The 18,604-nt window shown below is 32.0% G+C and overlaps 1 protein-coding gene across 7 annotated transcripts in view; it reads right to left on the bottom strand.

Annotated features, from left to right (window-relative positions):
• Nlgn1 (neuroligin 1) overlaps positions 1-18,604 on the bottom strand; it is an 899,700-nt gene that overhangs the window by 482,141 nt on the left and 398,955 nt on the right. For 5 of the 7 annotated variants that reach the window (XM_058586176.1, XM_058586178.1, XM_058586177.1 and 2 more), the window contains 2 exons: positions 9,089-9,148; positions 2,408-2,560 (listed from right to left, as the gene is read on the bottom strand). In XM_058586176.1, the coding sequence (XP_058442159.1) occupies positions 2,408-2,560; positions 9,089-9,148 (213 nt within the window). The remainder of the gene's footprint in view (positions 1-2,407; positions 2,561-9,088; positions 9,149-18,604) is intronic. The other 2 variants (XM_058586180.1, XM_046466875.2) reach the window with 1 other exon arrangement.

Below are 18,604 nucleotides of genomic sequence, written 5' to 3'. Positions count from 1 at the left end.
CACATATTTTTGGAAGAAAGTAACCAGAAGCCATATAGAATTAATGTCTTAAGTTCTACCTCAAAGTGTTTTACTAACAAAGTTTTGTACTTTGTCATGTTGAAAGGTCAATAAAGGACAATTTTGGCTGAGTATTATGTGTGTTTAGGAGGAAAAAAAAGAATTCAATATGGGTAAAACCAAGAATTCAGTAGAGTCAGAACTAGTATTTAACACTGAGAAAATCACCCCTCATCAACACTTACAATGTTTACCATTATACAAAGAACTCTTCAAGTTCTTCATCTGTTCTGCAATCCAACCATTCAGTGTGGCACATAAAGATAGATAATGGGCATGAAGGAAGGGCTCAAATTGGATCAATGTCCAGTCCTCACTACTTTTGAACACAGAAAAAGAAGAAAAGAAAGAAAAAGAGGGGACTGGGGGGGGGTCAGAGAAATAGCAAGGTATAGGGAGGGAAGAAAGGAAAGAAAGAAAGGGGGGAAAGGAAGGAAAGAAGGAAGGAGGGAGGGTGGGAAGGAAGGAAGGAAGGAAGGAAGGAAGGGAGGGTGGGTGGGTAAGTGGATAAAGAAGTAAAGCTTCAATCAACAAAACAACAAAGTTCATTTTTGCAAATTGCATTTTATGTTGGTACAACCAATGAAAGAAAAGGGCAACATAATGTGTGGCCAAAGAGCTTAAAATAAATACATATATGACTGGCTGAACATCCAAGTCCTTGAAAACACTGTTACCACTATTGGTATTTAATTTTAAATTCTTCCTCTGCAAACTAGTCACTGCTCAGGATTTTCAACCTGAACCATTCAGAAATATACGAGTATAATAACCAATGAAAATAACTCAATCATAAACAATATCATAAATTAAGTTAAAGTATTGAAGATAAGTGAAGACCCTTACATAAAGTGTTCTATAGGAAACAAACAAGACTTAGATATTTAAGAAAACTAGAAACTCTTCTGTATCTTGTAATATGCAGGGTTTTCATCAATGAGAAGACACTCATCCCTGCCTATTGAAATTATAAAACTACTGAATTGATGCAGAACTAGACACTCGAACCATGAATACTTGAGCAAAGCTACAGAAATATTTCAAGCCTACTTTGATACAATGTATCTATGATATCACTCACCACTCTTTAAATTTCTAAATAGCAAACTAGAAAAAGATTAAGACCTCACCTTTACCCAAGACATATGAACTTGATTTACAGAAAATTAATGTATTTTATATTCTGTGATTAGCATAAATGTGAAATTATGATTTCACAGAAGTTAGAATAATAATAGCTTCTACCAAAGAGGAAAAAACTTTTTTTTCTCAATACGGTTGGAATATACAACATCAAATAATCATAAAAGAGAAGGTATTCCAAAATATTTTTTAAATATTTTAGAATAAAGAAAGTGTGATATATTTTTATTTGTCCAAAAAAAATTGATAGATTATACCTCTTGAATCTATATATCTGTAACTTTTGAGAACAATTAATATTAAAAAAATAAAAACTTTTGAGGTCAAATTATGCTTTTTAAGCAAATTCTGTTAATGAAAATATCATAGATATAGACATTTACTAAATGACACAGCAATTTTACTCTGAACACTATAATAAAATTGGAGCAAATAACATTAAATTGAAAGGTTAGCACATTAGTTTTTTTTTTTTTAAGTTTATTACATAAAATAACATGCCTACCTCAGACTACCTGGAAAGACATTTTATAAATAATATTTCTCTATACTTTTCTTCAAAACTGAGGATCTGTATGTTGTATTTATTTTGTAGTTCCTTGGGGAACAGTATGCATTATTAAACTGAACTATGTCATTTTATGAAATCAATGTATGTTTTTCTAAATAATCCAATCAAAAAACATTGAGAACATATTTCTAATTATTATGGGACCAAAAAAAAAAGCCTGCACAACAATAGCAAACAATCATTTCTCAAAGCCAGTCCAAACACATAATCAAGGAGAGAATATAAAATTGATTCTAAGGTCACCGCAAACTTCCAGCAATTTTATAGCATTGTAAAAAAGAAAAGTAGAAGAAGGAAAAATTCACCCAGGGACCAACTTTTTTTCCTAAGGCCTTGCCATTGTTACCTTTCACAGTCCTATAAAGCCAAACCAGGCAGTACATTCTCCAACAATGTGAGTGATTTCATTACCTTTTAGGTTCACATTTAAAAATCTTCCATAGCTATTCTTTGTCACATAGCTTGTGAACATTTATAGAACTCATTAGAACTATAAAAAATATTGGTTCATAAAGATCAACAAACATAGAAGGAGTGAAACAAAGCCAAGCAAAACAAAATAAGTCAATAATAAATCAAAAACCATCGCATACTTCATGTATTAAATGTGAAAACAAAAAAGAAATTTCTTACCAAGCACCCCAAGCCGATAGTTGACAGTGATGACGATCACATTGCCATAGCTCGCCAGCACACTCCCATCGTATAAATTTCCAGTACCTTCCATGTATGAGCCACCATGGATATACACCATCACTGGCTTGGGACCTCCACTGTCCCGTATATCTGAAAAACAAATGGTTGGCAATTGTTCTTACCCTCAAAAAAACACAAATAACGAAGCACAGAGTACATTTTTTATTTTAGGGGCAGAAGGCATGATTTTAATATAGGTCTTTAAATTGCTGGTTTTTTAAAAGTGTTTCTTAAGCAGCTCATGTTAAGAACCATGGAGCAAGAGAGCAATTGTTTTCTATCTGAAATTTAGTTTACAAATTATAAACTAAATTAAAAACTTGAACAAATTGAAAGTGGTATGAATTTTAATGCATTTTAATTGATTCTGGAAGTGACAGTAAAACCCAAAGAAATAACCAATTGATAATGGCTCTTGGGCTACTTTTTTAAAACTGATCTCATATGGAATTTATGAACCATAAGCTAAGGATGATGGTATCATTATTACTGTGAATAAACAATTTTTTTTCATTTTTTATTTACTGTAGACCTTTGTATCAAATGCAGTATGATTACATTAAGTCATTTATGCTTCCATTTGTGGACATTATTATAGTATTATACTATTCATTGCAAGAAGTTTCATTTTACTCTTTGCATAGTATTAAACAAACGTTTTGGCAGTGAAGTCATATGCATCTGAGCTTCTGTCACTGTTGTATTTAGGGGGAATGCCATTTAAACGATTTTTTTTTTTTTTTTAGGAAGTTCTGACCATTCACTCATTCCACCTAACCTGAACCTTTGGGAGAACAGAACAATAAAATGATAATTTTCGTCTCTTTCTGTAGCTAACATACTCTTCTTATCCCTACTTTGGTGCTCAATTTTAATCATGTAACCTTGAAATAGGAGAAAGCTAAATTTGAGTGTAAAGTGACAAAATTTATGGTGAGCTTAAAGTGATTTCTATAACTTTGAATTTTGTCCAAGAATGTTTACTTTTCTAAAATGCATTTCTCACAATTGTGTAATTCTCAATAAGGTTATACGAATAACATATAAGGGAAATGTAAGAGAATTTTAATTAATATTATACATGCACTAATTTCTATAGGAAAAAGCTAACATATTACGGTTTTATTATGTAGATTAAAATGTGATTTTGAATATATATATATATATATATATATATATATATAAACAAAACATTATTATTACATAGTAGCCCATGAGGTCTAATATCCAAAATTAAAATTATATCAAGTATATTATCTCTATTTTTATATCAATATTAAGGGTATCATTTAAGATTATGGTTTTGTTCCTTTGCTTCTAAAAAAAAGTTTTAATCAAATTAAATTCTCCTACAACTTCACATTTGAGGCACTAGTTTTCAGAATGAACTAACATGATACAAATTCATTGAAAGAACTGGTGATTATTTAGAGATTGGCTTACATTTCTTGTGAAAAATAATGACTAATTTGAATCCTTCCATTTTTCTACCATAATAGTAAAATGATTTCTATAAATGAAAAGTCACTTAGGAGCAGAATTTTAGCTCAACTTGTTTGTCCAGATTTTCAAGTTGGGGAAATGTCTCATGGCAGAACTTAGAGACTTAATTTTTTAAAAAGACTATTTTAAATTGACTTAAAATCAGTGGGAAAATTTACCTTCCCACTCCTTTCCCCAAAGATGCACTTGAGAAGAATGTTTTGTTTTTAAGTAGTGAAAGGAAGATATTTTGATATCAAAATCATCTTCTAGATACAACTACATTTAAGAGGGAAAACCTGGATTTATTTTCTCTAGGAATCCTTGGGAGAGAAAATGGTATTCATTCCTATGTAAAGAATTGGGGGCTTGTGTTGTGGAGAAATTAGATTTACACCAAGGACATAATCCTTTTGAAATTGCTAAACTACAAACCTTAAATGCCTACTTTATACATACAGTTTTAGCTTCTTATTTTTCTACAGTGGTTGGCACTGAAGAAGCAATAATAAATTATTAAACTGAAATCATTAACTGACTGTTCACAGCAGACGTTGTACTCTGCTAATTGTATGCTTGGAGGTAGCACAGAGGGAGGCTGTTTCAGAATTCTTCTTTAATTAAAATTACATAGAATTACAAAGCACCAACTGTGAACAGTAATGAAATCTTGGTAGAACCATCCAGTTCACCTGGAAAACAATACAGAGAAGACCTGCCACATTTTATACCTAATAACTGAATGAAGTGGACATTGTTAGGAAGCATTGAAAACATGACAAAAGATTTTAGAAGCTATTTTAAGAAGGATCTCTTTATTTTTACTTAAAAATTAGACTTGAAAGGATTACAGATAGCTTGGATTAATTTTAATTTTCAACTTGTCTTTTCAAACTTTTCAAAGATTTCAGCCTTGCCCAATAATTTATATAGAGAGTAGTTCTTTTCTAGAAAGTTCTATAAAATTCTAATGCTGGGTTCTGAAAAATACTTCTTTATGCTTGAAGTAACTTTGAAGTTAATACTTTAAGGAATATTAATTACTAAAACAAATAAAAGTCTTAGACATTAGAATCTTTAATAGTGCTAATAAAATTTGGGGAAACATCAGAATTCTGAAAGAGCTTCTCATACAAAATAATTGTAATTCTTTAATAGTGTTTTATCAGAATGATCCATCTCAGACTTTACTTCTTTGCATAATTGATTTTTTTATGTTAATAGAAAATGTAAACAGTCCAAATTATAACTATTTTCTTTAAAAAAAACTAGATTATTTATAAATGAAATCGATATATCAGATAGCATACCATTGAATATTTTAATAATATTTCAAGTAATTTCTAATATTTAATATTTGTAATATTTTATCATATTTTTAATAATCAAATTTCAGGGGTACATTTTTCTTCAGTGGGAGTATATTCAATGGACTTAAGTAATTTGTATTGAACTTATTAGAGCCAAATCATCCTTGCAGACCATGTCTCTTGTGTAACTCCTTTAAATGAGGTGCAACATGTGAGCTATATATTGTACTTAAGATCCCTTATTTGCCTAAACAGTTGCTACTAAAATCATCAGAACATTCTCAGAGATCTTCAAACACTAGCTCAGTTTCAGTACATTATAAATGTTCATCAAGCATTTTCTGTTTTTGCAATTTTTAAAAAGCTTGCTAACTACATATGGCTTTGAAAGGAGTGAAATGTTATTGGAAAAATACTACCTGAATAATTATTTTCTTCTAAATTTTTAATAAAGTAATTTAATTTTTCAAATTAATAAAATAACAAACTTGGAATCTGAGTATATATCATGATTTTAAACTTAGGAACTATTTCATCTTTCCATAAATCAAAATTTTATATCACTTTAATAAGCATCAATAGATCTAGGAGTGTTTAGTGGGAATTTATTTGTGCCTGACAAACAGGATTTGGGATCACAGATCCCTGTAATGATTCTAGTAAATAATTATTAGTCACATAACTCCTTAAATATGTTTACTGGTTTCCTTCTTCTTAAAGGACTCACAAAGTGGTTAATTGACCATATTTTAGAGTTTGGAGAATTTAATGGTCTTAAACTTTTGAAGCATTGCCTCAGCTAAATCTTTCTCCAACATATAAAGGGACATTTCACAACATTTTGTGCTTTCTACTCATTTTTATGGAATTTGATTATAATTCAGAACTGCCAAAATAATAACAGTTGGTTGAATTTGTGCTTGTTAACCTGGATATAACACAAAGTACATTTTCAGTTTTAAAAGTATACAAAAATCTATGAAGCAAGTTTAAGAAAGCTCTCAATAGAATATAAAATTGCATTTGGATATTGAAATGTTAATATTAAGATATTCTTAGCATGATTAACATACTTTTAAAGTCTCCCAAATTCCTAAATGAATTGGAGGAAATCTGGGATGTTGCTTTTAACTATTTTTATTACTTCAGTTCTTTGTAAACTATGGAAATTGCCTATAAAATATACAGCTCTTTTGGTTATTATAAACCATACGTGAAAAATGATACAATTGTGCTTGGTTTAGAGACATCGAAAGGGCATTGGCTCACGAGATTAGAGTAAGAGCAGTCCACTGAGAAGTCTTCTGAGAGTATCAGTGACCCAGGGGCAAATTGTGGACATAAGAGGTTAGTCTCAGAATGCAGTGGCTGATACTGTACCTTGAAATCAGGTAAAACTATTAAGGTGTCACAGGTATGGCAAAATAATGGGGGAATTTTTTATAAATGAACAGAAAACCTGACTTCTGAGTGAAGTAAGCAAATAATTCATCAAGTAGTTTCTATTCTTTTATGTCCACTGTTATTGATTCAACGTTTGAAACAACTAAGTCTGAAAACTAGACTCAGTTTTTAGTCCTACCCACATCTACAAAGTGATTCTAAAAGACATTGAATAGAAGATACTCAGAACTTTCCACAATATCTGTTCCTGTAGGATATTAGAATTCATCTTTATTCTCTACAAAACAAGTATTCAGTAAAACACAGAGGAATAGACTGAACTAGAACTGGCAGCTTTGACATTCTACACTTTTGAACATTTAAGAAAATTTATGGATTGATAACTCTTGTGATGAGTGGCTTAGTACATAACTTCAATACTACCTGCCAATTCAAATAAGAGTTTAGGTTATTTTTAATGGCCAATTTAAAAATGTTAGATGGGCTTCACAATAGATCTATAAAGTAGATTCACATCTATAGGACTTAACTTACTATGGTTGCCCCTAGGTATCTATTTTTAACATGTAAATGCATTACTTGGTGCTGTTTCACCAAAAGAAAAAACGAATCATATTAAATTAGCAACCAAAATATTTTTTAAATAGGGAGGTGATGTATATTATCTTTGTGACTACATTGGAAAGTTATGGACTTTGCAAAGATACACACTAAGAAGTGCTTTATACTCACTTTATTATTTAGATAACAAATGAATAGGTTTTAGAATTTTCAGAGAGCTCAACAAATTCAAAATCTATAAGTGGAGACAGTCTTCATTAGAGCAGGGAGAACAGTAACCTTGCTCTACAAAGTCAAAAAATGTTCTGAATGTTTAAATATATCACATTTCTAACAGTATTTTTTTAAATCACAATTTGTATTTTGATCTTATCTTTATTTTAGCCATTTAGCGTTCATAATGATAACTTTTGAGCACGAATAATGATTTATTTAAAATATCAATGACAGCTTTGTGTTTAATCTTTAATTTGCTTCTTGGGTTCATGGTAAATGAATTTTTATTAAATATCATAAATTTCATAACCAAAATAATTCTTAAGGTTATAAAATATTAATAATCAAATGTCATTTTAAGCTTTCAATAATTCACTTCCATAGTTTAATTTCCTACTGTAAAGGGGTTTGTTAAATATGTTAACAATTGATATTGAAAATGAAAAGAGCGCAAATTGTTTAGTAAAGAGTGAGTCACTGGTGAATTCCTTGTAACTTGGTCACCCCTTATTGCTGTAGATTATTTTATTTTGGAAAATCTATCTTATTGTATTAATAATATCTTTTTGAGATTTCAGTTTTAGGCTTCAGGGAATTACTTTTAATCTTGGATTACATTAGTTCCCTCTATTACAGTTATATCTAGGATAGCATTTAAAAAAGAAAAAAAATAAAACAATGAAACCAAAACGAGCTGAAAGAATCAATAAGCTTTTCTAGACACTAAAAATCAGGTACAGGTAGAGTGGAATGAGAAATTTCAGATCAGTCTTTTGAGTACTTGGGTTAAAAACGTAAATCAGAACTGTATGTCTTAAGAAAGCAGGAAGGAGAAAACAATTCTGATATTAACAAAGCAGGAAATATCTTATTGCTCATAGTTGGCAATTCTTTCAAAATCTGAATAATCTGATTTATTTGCTAATCTACAAAGTATGTCCTTTTGAAATTAACAATCATCCATTTCATCTTTTTTAAATAATATAAACTTCACTAAAAATATTACTATAAGCTCATGGGACTTCAGGGGCTCTACAGTGATTAGGAATTAACCCAAGGGTTGTGTTGTCTTTTCTTACCTACAAAATTTTATTATTTATATTATATATCAGCAAATCAACAGCCAGTGGTATTCTAAAATGAAAACATATTGCTCAAGAAACACTTTATATCAGCTTTTAACTTTTCTTTTTATTTAGTGTAGGGTTCTTTTTAAACAATGTCAAATGTAAAAAAATGAAACACATTTTGATATTGGCTAAAATAGTTACATAGATTAGAAAACATGCAAAATGGGCACAGAGAGACTACAAGGGAAAGATTGTTAGTTCAAAGAATGTGGACGCATTTGTCAAAACGTGGGATGAAACATATCAAAAGTCAGTTCAAGAAAATAATAATTAAAAAAGCCCCTCTTTTTAAAACATTTTAATGGTTGGCATCAAAATGTAAAACTTAACATTCATTTTTTGAAAAAAATTAAAAATGCATATTTATATGTAACAACAAGCAAGAAGACAAAACACATCAAAAACGGGAATTCAAAACAACTTTTCAAAAAAAGACAAGAAGTAAAAAAATAGAAAGGGGTGGAAAAAGTGATTGAGTCCCTTGTCATGCAAATAGATTTGTTGAAAAAAAATACCTTCATCTTCAGCACCGTCATTATCACCTAAATCATCTGTCTGTTTCTTTGTAAGGGGACCTAGGATTGAGAATGGAGAAATGGAGGGAAAAAAAAAAGACAATTCAAGAATAAACAAGACTGAGGGCAAAAAGTTAAATGTAAGTACTAAAACTCTCAAGGATATTTCAAAAAGAGCGGGGAAGTGGTTACATCATAGTTGATTATCTATTTTGTTTGAGAAAAAAAAAATCCCTTTCCCCAAAATATCTTATAAAAGATTGGTTTGTGAACATATTCAGCATAAAAAATACATTATGATTTGAAAGTCATAAGTCATAAACCACAGAAATGATCTTTAAAAAAATACCCAGTGAATACAAAAAAGTAAACAGTTTTATTAGCTGAAAGAACTCAATTTATTCAGTGTCTTTTCTAATTTAAATTGGTGACAAAAACAAAGAAAGTAAGTCAAGTTCATTCTTTAATTTGGGACAATATAATAACATTAGGGAAAATAGAGATATGAACATTTTAATTTGTTCTTTTTTAGTTTTTTTTTTCCCTTTTTTAAAATAAGAGCATTATCACTTGGGTTACATACACTTTAAATTCATACATTTTAGCTGTGACTTTTTAAAATTACTTCTCAATAACAAATATTTCCCCATAGGTTTTCATTTAAATGTATGCTGTGGATTTAAGACATTTGTCACCTGCACAAATGCATCAATGGATAATCTCATCACAAAAGGTCCCATTGATAGGAGCTGGTGTTTAGCTATTAAGGTAGTTACAAAGTCAGGGCTTATATTTCATAATCACTTTAGTCATATAATGGAATTATGCCCTCTTGCAATTTCATGCCCAGAATGGTTATTTATAATAGGATCATGTTTTAGAAGAATAATTATATTAAAACACTGTGAATGTTTAATAAATGTTTTATTATACTTAACAATGCTAATTTGCTAGAATAAAAGAACACACCAAAGGGGAAGTCAAAGGCCAGATGAAAGTAATTTTAAGTGTCACATAATTGACATACTCAGCACACAAAAAAGCAAGTGAAGCCCCACATTCTCTTTTTTATTTCCACAACCATTTAATCTGTATGACATTTCATAATTCTCATGCAAAAGCAATCACTATGAACACAGGACACTCAAGTTAAAAGACAGCCAACCACGTAGCAATAAGCAAGAAAATTTTGTCATGCATAAAATAAGTCATAGAAAAAGGAGGAGAAAAGGACTGAAAGTGATGATTTCAATAACATAAATAGTAAAGAAGCAGGCTTTAAATCTAAGCACACTTCTGAGGGAAGGACTGTTAAACATTTTGAGAAAGACTTCTAAGTCTTTTTTAGAGATTACTTTGCATTATATTTGTAATTCAAAACTAAACCTTCTATAACAACTCTAAAAGAATAAAAACACCATCCAAGAAACAAGGGGGGGAAAAGAGATATAATTATGTTTCATCAGCTCAGAGACAGCCTTGAAAAATATCAGTGACTAGCAAAGATCAAAAGATTGGAAAAACAGAAATTGATGATATAATTGAAGGGACCATGGTACAGTCAATTGTAATATCATGGTTTCATCATTGCAAATAGAGACATGGGAACTGTACACAAAAAAATTAAGCAATATACTTTTATAATCACACCTTCAAGCAATCATTCCATTGAGAAAACCTAGATGAAAATAATAGTTTATGTTAATTGGCATTCATTTGCAAGCTCATAGATAGCTGCATTTCTTTAATATGACTCCTCTTAAATATAAAAAGCACACTTATCTCATGTTCATGTAACAACAATGCTACACCTGCTAAAAGTATAAATTTTACATTTAAATTTAAAAATTGCTAAATCAGAATACTATATTTAAAATATTTCAAATTTTAAAACACTTGAATATTAATGATAGATAATTGTATTCGATTATATTATAAGCTTTTAACTTTTCTGCAACTACCTATTTCCTAGGCTACTGTTAATTATGTTCTTTTGTTGTTGCTGTTGTTATTGCTGCTGTTTGTTTGTTTTGATAAGTAATAGAAATTTAGCACAGTGATATTTATTGTAGCCAAAACCATCATCTATATTCTAATTTCAGTTAAACTGTTTAACTGCTTAGTTCTTGGCTCTTTAAGAAACTAGAAATCTGACCCCCCTCCCCCAATTGTTTTTTTTTCTGAATCATCAGTTCACTAATATTTGGGGACAAAACCAATCACAATTAAATAACTCTTCATTTTTCAGGTGGAAGTATATTTCTTCCTCACCTAGGCTATCCAAAGCAATTTACATGGTTTCCAGTAGAAATCATGTAGGTTCTACAGCCACCATGCCAGTGGATTTACATACTTTACATGCTTACAGAATTGTCAGCTCTTAGGCCTATGTGAGAAATAAGAGAATTTCTGTTAAACATAATCTTCCACTTTGCATGTGAACATAATTCTCAGTTGCTCTTTGGCTCTGGGTGGGTTTAAGTTAAGAAGTCATGGGAAAGGAATGGTGTTAACAAAGAATTTTTTTATGGATGAAATAGTTGATTGACCTAGCTTTTTGCTATTTTTAGTTTTTATACCCATCCCTACTCAGGAAATGGTGCCTCTTAACTGATGTGGGGGAAAAAAACAGACACAAATATAGATTCAACATAATAAACATATGGAAGCATCATTAACCTAGAGGAGAATTAAGTTGAATTCGCCCAACTAAAGAATTTCATATATTGATGCTAAGTAAACCTTTAGAATGAAATGGTATTGTTACCATAGTATGCATTCCAGCAGTATTTTAGTGATTCGCTGGATTTTCTTAACCTCAAGAGTTTTTTTTTACACATCTGATTTTTTCAGGTTCCCTGGGAAGAAGAGGATTGATAACAGATTTTGGCAAAAGTGATTATAAAAAGAAAGAAAACAGATTTCCTTTATCTTCATGCCCAAAGGCACTCAGAATAAATATCTAAGAGGGTTTAGGGTTATGAATTGAGAAACTCAATCTTGGTTCATGTGAGGACGCCTGAATGGAGTTAATTCGTGCTTGTGAATTACAGTGACAGATCGTACCTGATCTCCAGACTCCCTATTGCCATGCTGCAAACAGAACAGCCCATCACCTTAGCTTTGCTCCCTTGGTACATCAGCAACTATAGCTCATTTTCCATTTATTCTAAAGTGTTAAAGTACTTAATGATGTTAAAACATTTTTTGTAGTAATTTAAATACAAAGAAAATATCATAAAAATCAGTTGGCATGAATTTTCTTTCAAAAATTAGATAATGACATTTTAGGGATCACATGTCCCTGTAAGTTAAGCAACATGATTTTCCCAAGGGCAAAACATTTATCCTTTGAACAGGTATAGCAGTCATTAACAACATTCCAACCACAGCTTAGGTTTCTTTTAAACAACAAATAGTGCGTTTTCAATACCAGCAGTTTGAAATGGCTATCTTCAAGCATCAAAATATAAAACAAATGAGACCACTAAACCCTGAGTGTAGAAGTGATTTATTTTACCTTGAAACCCGATTGGGTCCTCTCCTCCCTGAGGAACACACACATAACTCTCATTAGAGTTAATAGGAAAGTAGACCTCAAGTCATTTTGAAAGGGAGTGAGAGTAATTACTATATTTTATATCTCCTATAGGCAATAAATAGATTCAGTGGTAAAACAACAGGACTAAGCAAGGTAAAGGGAACTCCTGACCATGAACTTCAAACTCCTTTCATTCCAAAATAGTTCCTTTGTCATTAACATAAGCCATAATTCAAAGTATTGGCCTTTACAAAGAGCGTGTGATCCATTCTTAGGTTTCAGAATCTGACCAGGGTGCCTTTTATTTTTTTTAAAAGAGGAATAAAAATATCAGCATTTCTCTCTAGTTAACTGGAGAATAATTATAAGCTCTGAAATAATTACTATCCACCCATATTAATGCTGCTTTTCATCATTCTCTTTGATGAAGGGCTAATATACTTTAGGTCTTAAATACATTAGAACTGATTATAAATTCCTTCATTATGGGTTCAATTCAGCAGAAATTATCCCTACTTTGTGTCCCATGTATCTGCAAAAGGCAAGTAGGTTGAGGATATTATTAGCTCTTGACTTAGAAAGCTGGCCATGAGAAATGTGCTTCTATCAAGGGAAAAAAAACTCTGATATTTTTAGGATTATTTAGAGCTCCAGGTTCCAGAAGGTCCCAGCATGATATATGGGAAGCCCTAGCTAATGACCTTGTTCTCCTCTTGCTCCACCCTCTCGACCTCCAAGCCTTTAAGGTAAACTGACAATAAAGAATTCCTCAGGCCATTTCCACAGAATGAGGGGATTTAAAGATATTGCCAAGGTTGTTCTGGAGCAATTGAAGACAGGCTAAATATTTTGAGGGATGTATTCCCCTGAGACAAAAGTTAGTTTACCAAGTTTGTATCAAGGATAAAAATCTATGCTTGTTCCATATGAAGAACAAAGTCAGAATTCAATGCATTTAAAGTAATAACAATTTTCTTCCCAAATGACAAACATTAAAATTTAATGACTTTATAAATATATATATCATAATGGTTGGTATTATTACAAACCTATTGAGTTTTACCCATTGAAATTTAGTTGATTTTATAAAACTAGAATGAATACACACCTCTTAAAAAAAGGAATGAAAGTGACTAATTTAGAATATTAACAATTTGGTGTTTCTGTATTTGTTTAATAAAAAGTTATTACATTTCTTAAGCAATTAACTCTATGCTCAGATGTAAAGAAATTGTAATAATGTTCTTTCTGGAAAACCTCATTTAAAGAAAGATAATTCTTTGAGCAATATCATAAATTTGAATTACACTAAAATAAAAATATAATGCAAACCATTGTGATGAGACACTGGAAGTAAACTTTGGAATAGTTGATCTTTTCAAGAGAATTCCTATCAGTGGTGGTACCCTGCTTGCAGAGTATCCAGGCATTGTTTGGGTGAGCTTCCTGTTAAGACTGAGGGCTCATGTGTATACATGCTTTGGAAGGGACCACTCTCAAGGGTCTGAAAGCAGCAGGTGTGCTCCATGTTTATCTTTGTATTGAAAGAAAACACCTACATGAACATCAGACATCCATTCCCTTAAGACAGTTCTTCAGAGGCAGAGCCTACCTTACACTACGACTTTGGGGAGAAGGGAAATCTGTTGTTCAAAGTCAGGAAAGGGAGAAAGAAATTTTCTCTTGTCTAGGTTATGGAGAAGAGTTCATTTATATTTATAAGAGAAACACATTTTTCTTCATAAAATTACCTTGATTACAACACTTTGAAGTCAAAAGCCATCCTGTCTAAAATAAAAGTGATAGGATCTGGAAGGGAAAAAAAATTTCAAGTAGATAAAAAGCAAATAAAATAGGTTAACCCCTAATCTAAGCATCAACAGATTTACATAAACTCATTATTTTTTAACACTATATTTGTTTGATTTTTTAAATGAAGATGCAGTATTTCTACCACATGAAGAATATCGGTATAATGTTCCCTTCTCATCTGAAGGAATGCTGACCTATACTGTATTATCCAGAGATGCACTTAGATCAGGCATATGGTAAGGACAGAGGTGTCATAAGATGTCCAGAGCTATCTTATTGAGGAGGGGATTGGAAGGGCATTGACAGTCTGTCCTCCTTCACATGGTTTCAGTTTTCAGTCATCCATCCTTTCAACGAGTATACATGATGCTAGGTGCTCAGAATTTGTGGCAAGCCAACAGACAAGACAGCTGCCCTCGCAAAAATTGGATCTTGCTGGAGAAACATTAAACAAATAATCACACACAGAAGCATGTAATTACAAATGTGAAAATGTCAAGAAAGAAAAGTCTTGGTGCAGTGAGAAGTCATACAACGTGACCCCGGGTAGGCCTAGCAGGTCTTTAGCCAGTAGGTGCAATGCAACCTGTGGCTGAAGGAGTCCATCATAAGCAGGCCAAGAGGCTGGGATAGGTAGTGTGGGAAAAGATTTCAGCCAGAAAAATTAGAATGTGGAAAGGCCCTAAAATGATAAGAAGCCTGAAGGTTAAGAGTAGCTGGCATAAGGGGCTAGAACAGAGTACTGGGAGATGAGGATGGACAGCTAGACAGGCATCGGTTGTAGAAGACAGTGCCTCCAGCCTGAAGATTTTTGTCTTAATCCTGAAAGCAATGGGAAGCCATTTGCAGAGTTTAAGCACATACTGATAAACTCTGACCTAGCTAAATCTTAAGCAGAAAAGTCAGAAAGAGGCAAAGTCACTCTGAGAATTATGGCAGGAAATATTTTATACAGAGGCTTACATTATGTTCTCATCAGATAAGAACAGGTTTATTGGAATGAAATCAGATGATGGGAAAGGAACCTAGGAGGAGTCTTATTCCACTTCTGTTTGCAAATAAAATATTACTGAAAAGCAAAACCCAAGACTTGAGCACTTCTGAAATTTTGCAGTTTAAAAGTTTCTGTTAAACATGTGTTTAAATTCACTTGCTTGAGAATTAATTCATCCTCAGGATTCTCACAGTCATACAATAATAAACTGTTCCACAGCTATTTCTATTTAGATCTGTGTCTCCAGATTCTCAATACTCAGGAAAGTTTGTCATCGCCACCTTCAAAGCCAGTTTTACCTCCTGACATAGGGTCTTTTTGGAACCCTTCCCTCTGTCTCCAAACCCAAAATATAGAAATAATCTTTAGCTCTTCCTTCTTTCTCCCTCTGGTTTCTGCTGGATTACATCCAATTTCTAAGAGAAGTCCCATTCCTGTCACTCTCTCAATATTATCTGCTGTTAGCCTCATCTGGGTTCACCATCACCACATACCAGAATGAGTTTAGTAGCCCCTTGATTGCTCTCACCATTGCTCAGACTCTCACCTGTCTCCTAATCCCCATTTTGTATATCACAGTCTTTAGAAGTTGCACTTAACCACAGCGGCAGACCTCAAGAGAAAATTATTAATCATTACACATTAACATCAGCTAAAATGTACACACATTCAATTCCTTCTAAGACTAAAATTAAAATGGCAAGCATTTTAAAGGAATAGGAACTTGCAAGTATGAAGTCTTGCTTAGGCATGATGAATCTTGTGAGTTTCAAAATAGCTCTAAGGAGACAGATGAATACTAAATATGGTTTAACACTGGATTTGACGTTTTGGAAAACCATGAACGAAGCTCAGATATTTTATATCCCAAATGGAAACAAATCATTTAAAATATTTTTAATGAGATGGACATTATTACTCTAAGTACATGTATGAAGACATGAATGGTATGAATATATTTTGTATACAGAGATATGAAAAATTGTGCTCGATATGTGTAACATGAATTGTAATGCATTCTGCTGTCATATATAACAAGTTAGAACAAAAAAAAAATTTTAAAAATATTTTTAAATGCAGTGAGGACTGGTATTCCTTAAACATGACTTTTGTTGATTCACTACTCTTTAAAATTTTTTACTGTCTCTTTATTCCTGTTGTTCTAGAGTAAATGTCTCAGCCTGACCACACAGCTGCCCTTCCTTGGGCAATCTTACATGGTGAGACTGTGTCCCCTGAGATGACATCCTGAGGGTTTCTGGTCTCTAAACATCTGGTTTCTTCCACCAAACATCTCCATCCACAATGAAGCAGTTTCACTCTTTGTGTTCTGAGTATTTCACCATGGAATGATTCTCTCTTATAACGCAGGTGAAAATTCTGTTGGCTACACAATTTTGTTTTCTCTCTTTCTGCCACGCTCTCACCGGATACAATAAATGTTAAGCATAGACAACCTACTAGAGAAACTTTTGTGAATCCATTGATGATATGACCAAATTCATAGGATGTTAGTGTCACCTACAGATTGACTATTGAGTCCTGCCACATTTCACTGGTGAGGAAACAGAAGTGGAATGTTGAACTGATTTTGCCCGAGACTCACAAGCTAGTTAAAAGCAGACCTAGCTAGATTTCGGCTTTTCTACAATAAGGCACATAGCAGTAAAAGAAAAAGAAAAGGAAGAATTGGGTATAAGGATATCTGATGTAATGTGGCCCTAAACAAAACATAAAACAACACTCTACATAATTGCATTAGAACTATAAAGTCTTTAGTACTCCTCTAAGCAACATTTTATTTAGATGTGATTAAGGTTAAATTTTAAGTAAAAAGAACTATCTGTTGCAGCACTTTTAAAAGGGAAAAACAAAACAAAACAAAAATTAGAAGATGAATTTGGAAGGACAAAGATCCTGGGATTCAAAGAAAGTAACTAACACCAGTTAGGAGCGATAATTTCTTAGTAGTGCATATTATTAAACTGAATGGTGTTTGGAATAAAACTTGAAAAAATCAAATACATTACCTGATTTAAAAGAAGAACAAGAATAGCTAGGGCTAATACAGAGCTACATGGGCCAATTAAATAGTAAAGTGCTCTGGACAGTTTATCAGGTTATAAATAATTACTGCCCAGAATGTCCAGAGTTCCTAAGCAACTAAACTCAGTGAGACTCTGTCTTTAAATAAAATACAACCACTGTGGCTCAGTGGTTGAGACATCCCAAATTCAATCCCTGGTACTAAAGAAAAAATGAAGTAAAGAGTTAGTATTGGGCATAGCAGGTGGTTCCCAGCACCCAGTCATACTGACAAAGACTGGTGTTCTTTCTAACTAGAGAATTTATGTTTTTAATATAAACATAAATTTATTCCGAAAGAAATGCCCAAACCTAAGTCTAAGGCTCTAGAATATGTTTCCTAAAATACATATTAATACTACTTAATATTTTGCCCGAGTTGTCATGGGTTTATACTCAGATATACATAGTTGTGGATATTGGGGTCTTTGACATACTGGTTGTGTAAACTTGGACATGATTTTTAATTTCACAGAGTATCAAAGGATAGTGCTGTCCCTCCTAAAGACATAACTATATTATTTAATCCTATCGACATAAAAAAGTTCAGTTAAATTTTTGTTTTATCCTTTATCTCTCTTCTGTCCATTGTTTCAAACAAAAACTATAACACACAAACAATCACATTCACTCATACATCTATCAGGATAATATGTGTTGAAAAAAAAGAAATTTAGAATCGCATTGTCCCCATTCAGACACCTTCTAGCTACTAGCTTTGGTGGTTTTCTTACCATATTTTTCATAGGTTTTTTTTTTAATGTAAAGTAGGATTATTCCCACACAACAAAATTCTCATAAGGATGCAAGATCTTGAATGTCAAACACCTAATATCTGCCTGATCTATAGAATACAATGACAGTAATGATATCTATCACTAAATTGCGAATTCCTTAATACACACAAACATTTATTATATAAGTAAATAAACTTCCTACTGATTTTATATATTTGATTCAGTCCTCCATTGTTCAGTTCACAGAAGTACTTAGTTTGAGTTGAATACCTCAGTATTCTTTTCAAATTATCTATCACTAAAATGTACTGGCAAAAAAAAAAAAAAAGAATTCACCTTGAAAAGTA

Source organism: Marmota monax, unplaced genomic scaffold (assembly GCF_021218885.2).
Source record: "Marmota monax isolate L192 unplaced genomic scaffold, Marmota_monax_Labrador192_F-V1.1 WCK01_AAM20220418_F8-fsc00074, whole genome shotgun sequence".
Taxonomy (NCBI): Eukaryota; Metazoa; Chordata; class Mammalia; order Rodentia; family Sciuridae; genus Marmota; species Marmota monax.
This window is presented reverse-complemented; position numbering and strand designations above follow the sequence as displayed.